Below are 8,307 nucleotides of genomic sequence, written 5' to 3' on the forward strand. Positions count from 1 at the left end.
CATTGTAGCAAAGTGTCATTTCTTCAGTGTTGTCACATGAAAAGATATACTCAAATATGTACAAAATGGGAGGGGTGTACTCACTTTTGTGATATACTGTATAAGTCTTTGGTAGGTAAAGCTCCACCTTATCTCAGCTCACTGTTCACCATAACAACACCCACCCGTAGCATGTGCTCCAGCAGGTATATCTCACTGGTCATCCCCAAAGCTAACACCCACTTTGGCCGCCTTTCCTTCCAGTTCTCTGCTGCCAATGACTGGAACTAATTGCAAAAATTGCTGAAGTTGGAGACCTATATCTCCCTCACTAACTTTCAGATCAGCTATCTGAGCAGCTTACCGATTGCTGCAGCTGTACACAGCCCATCTGTAAATAGCCCACCCAACTACCTACCTCATCCCCCATATTGTTTCTTTTTACTTTTTTGCACACCAGTATTTCTACTTGCACATCATCATCTGCACATCTATCACTCCAGTGTTAATTTGCTAAATTGTAATTACTTCGCTACTATGGCCTATTTATTGCCTTACCTCCTTACTCCATTTGCACACACTGTATAGGGATTTTTCTATTGTGTTATTGACTGTACTTTTGTTTATCCCATGTGTAACTGTTGTTTTTTGTCACACTGCTTTGCTTTATCTTGACCAAGTCGCAGTTGTAAATGAGAACTTGTTCTCAACTGGTCTACCTGGTTAAATAAAGGTGAAATGTAAAAAAAATAAGGTCTTCTATGTTTGTGTGTCCCAGTTAACAGTGAAGGCCCTGCAGGTGTGTCCAGAGTCAGGTGTAGGTGGTCCAGAGTGTTGTTTAAGAATCAGCCTCCTCCCCCTCCGACTCAACATCGACCAGGATGCCTTGTTTTTCCTGAAGGATTTCTTCAGTAGTCTGGCTGCTGGAGTTAACCCCTACCTGCCTATGGATCCTGCAGCTGAGGGTGAGCACCATCACTGTGTTTTTTTGTACTCTACAAAAAAGCTTTTTGACTGCTCAGGTCACATGGATTAGGAAAACAGTCATACATAGCATTAATTTGTGGTGCTCTGTATCATACACTATATATACAAAAGTATGTGAACACCCCTTCAAATTGGTGGATTAGGTTATTTCAGCCATACCCGTTGCTGACAGGTGTATAAAATTGAGCACACAGCCATGCAATCTCCATAGACAAACATTGTTAGTAAAATGGCCTTATTGAACAGCTCAGTGACATTCAACGTGGCACTGTCATAGGATGCCACCTTTCCAACAAGTCAGTTCGTCTCATTTCTGCCCTGCTAGAGCTGCCCCGGTCAACTGTAGGTGCTGTTATTGTGAAGTGGAAACATCTAGGAGCAACAACGGCTCAGCCACAAAGTGGTCGACCACACAAGCTCACAGAACGTGACCGCAAAGTGCTGTAGGGTATAGCATGTAATAATCGTCTGTCCTTGGTTGCAACACTCACTAACAAGTTCCAACATGCCTCTGGAAGCAACACCAGCACAATAAATGTTAGTTGGGAGCTTTATTAAATGGGTTTCCATGGTCAAGCAGCCACATACAAGCCTAAGATCACCATTTTCAATGCCAAGCATCGGCTAGAGTGGTGTAAAGCTTAATGCTATTAGACTCCTGGAGCAGTGGAAACGCGTTCTCTGAAGTGATGAATCGCGTTTCATCATCTGGCAGCGCATGGACAAATCTGGGTTTGGCAGATGCCATGAAGAATTCGACCTGCCCAAATGCAGCGCCAACTGTAAAGTTTGGTAGAGGAGGAATAATGGTCTCGGGCTGTTTTTCATGGTTCGTCTAGGCCCCTTATTTCCAGTGAAGGGAAAACTTAACTCTACAGCATACAATGACATTCTAGACAATTCTGTGCTTCCCCAAACAATTGGCACAAATTTGTGAGGCCCTTTCCTGTTTCAGCATGTTCATGTCCCTGGGCACAAAGTGAGGTCCATACAGAAATGGTTTGTCGAGCCTCCTGAGTGGCGCAGCGGTCTAAAGCGCTGCAACACAGTGTTGCGGCATCACTACAGCCTGGGGTTCGTTCCCAGTGTGTATGTCCTCCTCAACCACTCAATACTTTCTCCTATTTTCTTCATTTTCTCTCTATGTCCTCTCACAGTGAAGACAGACCCTTCTCAGAAGCCCACTGAAGATGGGGTCATTGGCACGGAGACCACTTCTGGTCTGGGTCCTGACCTCACTGCTTCTGTAGAAACCACCTATAGTGAGCAGAGCTCCTCGTCCGCTGGCTCCACCTCTTCCACTGATCAGCCAATCTACTTCCGGTAATTACTAACTTAATCCTCCCAAAAAGTATTAAAAAAACAAGTCTATTTCAAATGTGTCAATTATTTATTCATTGTCTTTCCTTTCTAAGGGAGTTCCGTTTCACCTCTGAAGTCCCCATCTGGCTTGACTACCAGGGCAAGCATGTGGTCATTGAGCAGGTGAAAGGACAAAGGACATTTGAACTGTGATGCTTTGTCAGTGAACTCATCCCTGTGGTTATGTTATGTCACACACTTGACCTTTGCACTGTGATTTTTTCCTAGGGAACGTTTGCAGGGATTCTTATTGGTTTGGCCCAGCTGAATTGCTCTGAACTGAAGCTGAAGAGACTTTGCTGCCGACACGGGTACAACAACACTAACTGGGGTTTCTGTGGCATCTGAAGCAAGTGTCTTTTTCATAACACTTTTCTCTATCTCTTCCTCCCAGACTTCTAGGTGTAGATAAGGTGATTCAGTACGCTGTCACTGAGTGGCTGACAGACATCCGAAAGAACCAGCTGCCGGGCATTCTGGGAGGTGTAGGCCCCATGCACTCTGTAGTTCAGCTGTGTAAGTACGGGAAGTGACGTCACTTGTATGGTGTTCTTTGTTTCTTTGCCGTTGTCCCTTTAGTAGTCCCTGAGTTAACCATAGTAATAGAATTGTTCTCTTGCAGTGTGGTTATAGCTAGCCTCCTTTCACAACCTCATTTAGTGTTGGTCTCAATAGGTTTTTTGTGTGTGACTTTCTCTCTCTCTAGTCCATGGAGTCAGGGACTTGTTCTGGATGCCCATAGAGCAGTACAGGCGGGACGGCCGCATTATCCGGGGCCTCCAGCGGGGGGCAGCGTCCTTCGGTACCTCTACTGCCTCTGCTGCTCTGGAGCTCAGCAACAGACTGGTGCAGGCCATACAGGTACTACTGACCTCTGACCTCTAACCACAGACTATTAGCAGGCAACAGACTGTCTGTAGGACACACAGCGGTAGAATACCAATCATACATGCAGCTCACATAGACATATAGGTTGAAACAATGCATCCCATGTACTACACACCATACATGTTAATACCACTATTCTTACAGTCATGTATCAGATTGTGGCCAAAGGGTTAGCATACCTAAACCATGTAGGAAGAACTGAAAGACTAGAAGCAACCATACAGGTGGAAGCAACTGGGACCAGTAATACAGATTCCTCCATTGCTTTCATGTGTGTCACTCTCTTACAGAGTTGTAATAATCCTGCTCTTTCTCCTCAAGGCCACAGCGGAGACTGTGTATGACATCCTGTCCCCAACGCCCCCCCTGAACCGTTACATCACAGAGGGCCGACCGCCCTCCAACCAGCCCCGCCGCGCCCACCAGCCTGCTGACCTCAGAGAGGGCGTGGCTAAGGCCTATGACACTGTCAGAGAGGTACTGATAAATAAATGTATTTTAATCAACCATTTTAGAATGACAATAAAAGGCCTAGCACCCTCACTAACACTCTGTTTTCTGTCTGTTTCCCAGGGTATGATGGACACAGCTCAAACGCTATGTGATGTGGCGTCTCGCGGGCATGAGCAGAAAGGTCTGCCTGGTGCTGTGGGCGGAGTCCTGCGGCAGATCCCGCCCACTGTCGTCCGTCCCTTAATAGTGGCATCCGAGGCAACGTCCAACCTACTGGGGGGCATGCGGAACCAGATCAAGCCAGATGCACGGAAGGAGGACTTCTTAAAATGGCGCTCGGACGAAGGCCAAGAGTGAGGATTCTGGTGGTGGCTGAGTTAAAGGTTAAGAATATGGTGGTGAAGTTATGTGGCTGAACCGATGAAGGGAGTGAATGTGTAAGTGAGTTTTTAATGCAAAAAAACCTAACTACTGCAGAGTGATTGACACCCAGTATTTGATGTGGATCGAGATACATTTTTTGTTTTCTTTCTTCAACGCAATCAAATAGAGTTCAGTTCACTCTTCTTGCAGCAGTATGTACATTATGCAGATAATCTACCTTTTATTAGTATGTAAACATATCACTGTCATTCTGGGTTGACTTCTTGTTTAGCTGTCAACGCTGACAAAGGGCATACAGGGCTCTAGTCTAGTATAAGGTCTGTAGTAGGTGGGATTAAATGTGTTAATCAGTAGCTCTCCCAGTCTTCTGTTGATCAGACTATGGGCCGGTTTCCCAGATTGAGATTAAACCTATTCCTTGACTGAAAAGCACCTTGAATGGCGATCCTTAATTGAGCATGCATTTTAGGAGTAGGCTTAATCTGAGTCCGGGAACTCATTCTATTGGAGGGTAACATCCTCTATTCCTTTGAGATATGGATGGAGGAGACTGAAGAAACTATTTTAGTTTCGGGGCGGCAGGGTAGCCTAGTGGTTAGAGCGTTGGACTAGTAACCGAAAGGTTGCAAGTTCGAATCCCTGAGCTGACAAGGTACAAATCTGTCGTTCTGCCCCTGAACAGGCAGTTCACCCATTGTTCCTAGGCCGTCATTGAAAATAAGAATTTGTTCTTAACTGACTTGCCTAGTAAAATAAAGGTAAAATAAATTTAAAAAATAGTGGCCTTTGCTGAGATCCTTACCAAGGTTAGGAATGTCATAGTTCCTCAACTCAAAATGCAACTCTGTGATTGTTCTATCCTAGCCTGTACACGTACCCACCCCAGTGTTTGTGCCATAAGCTTTTTCAATGCTGAGTTCCCTGGCCTCTCCCCCTTTTGGTTTTAAATCAATGTCTACTTTTATTGCCTTCCTGAAACCTATACTTATCTCTCTGTATGCTTACTTGTTCATATTTGACCAATGGACACAATGACCTGGTTGTATTAACTAAATGCAGTCATGGGAGAATATGGATGATGAACTGAACAAACTAGGGATATGTCCTTTCCTCTCTATGTCAAATGGCTTTCCTTGCTTTTAATGCTTGCCAGCGTTTGGTCATCCAATTTGTACTTACTGTTAACTGTTTTGTTTCTGTCAGAGCAAGATGTCCCCCTCAGGGCCTTGAACCTTATCACAAGTCTGGTTCCTTCCTCTCAACAGAAAATTCTTGTTCGTCTCGTTAGTTGCCTTCCTGCGATTTTTTTATTTGTATTTTTCTAATTATGTTAAAACACTAGTATTAATTAGCATATTCATTTTCAAAATAACAGTGTTGGTGGGATGTCTGAAGGGTTAAGACATGGGGGGAAAAGGGGGTTTGTGGTCAATCGTTTTACATTTTTATCTTTTGTTCAATACTTTTAAGGGATATATGTTTAGGTATGTCTGTGCATAAAATGGAGTTTGTGTGTGGGTGTGTGTGTGGGTGGGTGGGTTAGTGGTTTCTTGTGAGGGCGACCCTGTGGTTATATTGGTCACACCTCTGTGTTAGTGGGCAGATCCAACCTGTTTGCTTATAGCTGTACTAGGGCCTGACAGCATACCTTTGTATATTAAGACATCGTGGAGCCGGGGGAAAGATATGGCTAGGAAAACATGCCTCAATCCAGGGATGAGAAATGTTTTGGTACTCCAAATTGTCCCATTTTCCTAAGAAGTCTTTCAATCTTCTTGGTGTAACAGTAGGGATAATGGGACAATTTGGAGTAGAACTCATTTCTCATCCCTCCTGCATTGAGGTACGTATTCCGAGCCATATCTCCCGCCGGCACTGCGTTGTCCTAATTTACAGAGGAATGCTGTCCGACACTAGTGCAGCTGTAAACAAGCGGATTGGACCTGCCTGCTAACCTCTTGTGTATTTACTATATATCTGTAAGAATGACCTGTACAATATCAAGACAATGAGTACACATATTAATACAAAAAATAAAACATGAATATAAAAAACTTAACATGGTTTTGTGCTTTTTATTTTTATTTTACAGTTGACAAAATAAAAGATTGTGCCATGCTATGTTGCCTTGGGTCTCTCTTTATGTAGTGTTGTGGTGTCTCTCTTATCATGTGAGTTTTGTCCGATATTTTTAATTTTTAATCTCAACTCCCGTCCCCGCATGACGACCAAATAAGAATTTGTTCTTAACTGACTTGCCTAGTTAAAAAGATATAATATAAATTATATATAATATAAATTATATATATATATAATATAAATTATCTGTTTTCCGGAAACCGTTTGTACTGCTAGGAACCTGTTTTTAGGATGATCTGTGTTTGGGGGAAACTGTTCACTGTTACAATTTTGACATTTCCGGTCCACATGTAGACTCATTGTTTTCAGTTTGCACGGTAGAGTATTATAGTTACTGTAGATATAGTATATATTGACAAAGTTACTGGTTCTATCACTTTCTTTGATTATATAAGCGACATTCATAGACTGTAAGCATGAAACTACTGACGCACAACATGTTGACCTCTCACGTGAAAGGGGTAACCAAAGGATACCCTCTCCTCATCAAGGTAAGGAAGTCTGCTCAAAACTACTTGTAGAGTTGCGGCAACTTGCAATGTGTTAAATGCACCACGTATTTAGCTAGCTAATATGTGGGTTTTTTCATCCCGTTTGTGCGGATCCCAGGCGACGGAGGTGAAAGTGAGTGAGGTGGAGTTTAATCCCAATTTCGTGAGTCGAATGATCCCCAAATTGGAATGGAGCGCCCTGGTTCAGGCGGCTGATGGGGTTAGTCCGTCTGTCTGACTAACACTTGTACAATGTCATTTCAAGCTACTGTATCCAACAGAGGTAGAATAGTTAGCTAGCCCAACAGCCTAGATGACATGTACACTAACTATTCTTTGGTCTGATACAGAAAGGCTTTACCTAAAATATTGTTATAGTGATTGTGGTTGTATGGCAATATCACTCTCTTCTTGCATATCCTAATTCCTAACTGTGGTCTTTTCTCCAGCTGGGTCATCTCCAAGATTTACCTGCAGAGCTCGTCACGGACTATGAGAATAATGAAGACTTCCTGCGTAAAGTACACAGGGTTCTGCTGGAGGTGAGGTTCACCATAAATAACCTGTTGTTGTTGTTCATTACTTAGTTCTATCAACTACTATTTTGGTCAATAGAAAGAAGCATAATGCATTTATTATGGGGATATGAGGACATCTAGTGGTTAGGTTGAGTCTCCATCATGTTCCCTCTTGGCACATTCATTCTGCTTGATAAAAAGTGACTGTAGGTTTAACCCTATTTTCACACACATGCAGAGTAACTACAGGTGATGTGACGTTTATCTGTCTCTCTGTCCAGGTGGAGGTGCTGGAAGGGTGTCTGCAGTGCCCCGAGTCTGGCCGTGAGTTCCCCATCTCTCGGGGGGTCCCCAACATGCTGCTGAATGAGGACGAGGCATAGAGGAGGGGGGTTGGTTATACGCTAACCCCCCCCATCCACCACCCTCTCACCCCAACCGTTCATTGTATGAAACTGCTGGCATTAGAAGTGAGGGGAAAATTGGACTCTTGTTTGAGTGAATAGGAAGAAATAGCACACTGTTGAATTGGTTGTATAGTACCTGGGGCAATGAAATTTGAACACACTGCTGCCCCAAGAAAACCACAGAATGGATCTGAATGCTGTCCAATATCTGTGAGCTGATTTTGTTTTATTTATTTTTATAGAAATGTTTCTGTGTTTTTTTTTTGCCGTAGAAGTACAACTCCTTGGTTTCCTTGGTACCCTGCTTTCCCTTGTAATTAATTTACACAGATAAATAAATACTGGTGCACATCAACTACATAATGTAAAAAAAAATACATATCAATACTATATTTAGTCATGAATGAAAGGTAAAGTATGTCAAACTGTGATAGTTAAAGTCGGCGGTTTACATACAATTAGGTTGGAGTCATTAAAACTCGTTTTTCAACCACTCCACAAATTTCTTGTTAACAAACTATAGTTTTGCATGACACGAGACACTTTCCCAACAATTGTTTACAGACAGTGAATTATAAGTGAAATAATCTATCACAATTTGGTTTACATACACTAAGTTGACTGTTCCTTTAAACAGCTTGGAAAATTCCAAATGCCATGGCTTCTGATAGGCTAATTGACATAATTTGACTAAATTGG

At 42.9% G+C, this 8,307-nt stretch overlaps 2 protein-coding genes across 2 annotated transcripts in view; both read left to right on the top strand.

The window, feature by feature from the left end:
* The window catches only part of atg2a (autophagy related 2A), a 29,833-nt gene extending 23,721 nt beyond the window's left edge, over nucleotides 1–6,112 (top strand). Inside the window, exons 32-39 of the mRNA XM_064955108.1 lie at nucleotides 758–944; nucleotides 2,124–2,289; nucleotides 2,382–2,451; nucleotides 2,557–2,639; nucleotides 2,723–2,844; nucleotides 3,035–3,189; nucleotides 3,538–3,693; nucleotides 3,790–6,112. Of these exons, the coding sequence (XP_064811180.1) occupies nucleotides 758–944; nucleotides 2,124–2,289; nucleotides 2,382–2,451; nucleotides 2,557–2,639; nucleotides 2,723–2,844; nucleotides 3,035–3,189; nucleotides 3,538–3,693; nucleotides 3,790–4,026 (1,176 nt within the window). The 3' untranslated portion in view covers nucleotides 4,027–6,112. The remainder of the gene's footprint in view (nucleotides 1–757; nucleotides 945–2,123; nucleotides 2,290–2,381; nucleotides 2,452–2,556; nucleotides 2,640–2,722; nucleotides 2,845–3,034; nucleotides 3,190–3,537; nucleotides 3,694–3,789) is intronic.
* A 328-nt stretch (nucleotides 6,113–6,440) lies between these two features.
* trmt112 (tRNA methyltransferase activator subunit 11-2) lies at nucleotides 6,441–7,963 on the top strand. The gene is made up of 4 exons (XM_064955111.1): nucleotides 6,441–6,683; nucleotides 6,802–6,903; nucleotides 7,133–7,225; nucleotides 7,483–7,963. The coding sequence occupies exons 1-4, from the start codon at nucleotides 6,609–6,611 to the stop codon at nucleotides 7,582–7,584; spliced, it is 372 nt and encodes a 123-aa protein (XP_064811183.1). The 5' UTR covers nucleotides 6,441–6,608; the 3' UTR covers nucleotides 7,585–7,963.
* The last annotated feature ends 344 nt before the right edge of the window (nucleotides 7,964–8,307 follow it).

Source organism: Oncorhynchus masou, chromosome 32 (genome assembly GCF_036934945.1).
Source record: "Oncorhynchus masou masou isolate Uvic2021 chromosome 32, UVic_Omas_1.1, whole genome shotgun sequence".
Classification (NCBI taxonomy): Eukaryota; Metazoa; Chordata; class Actinopteri; order Salmoniformes; family Salmonidae; genus Oncorhynchus; species Oncorhynchus masou.

What these genes read in the sequence shown, in the direction of transcription:
- trmt112 (XM_064955111.1), top strand. Translation starts at nt 6,609, where the DNA reads ATGAAACTACTGACGCACAACATGTTGACCTCTCACGTGAAAGGGGTA. An exon ending in GATACCCTCTCCTCATCAAG is followed by an intron (nt 6,684 to 6,801) that starts GTAAGGAAGTCT and finishes TGCGGATCCCAG; the next exon opens with GCGACGGAGGTGAAAGTGAG. An exon ending in TGGTTCAGGCGGCTGATGGG is followed by an intron (nt 6,904 to 7,132) that starts GTTAGTCCGTCT and finishes TCTTTTCTCCAG; the next exon opens with CTGGGTCATCTCCAAGATTT.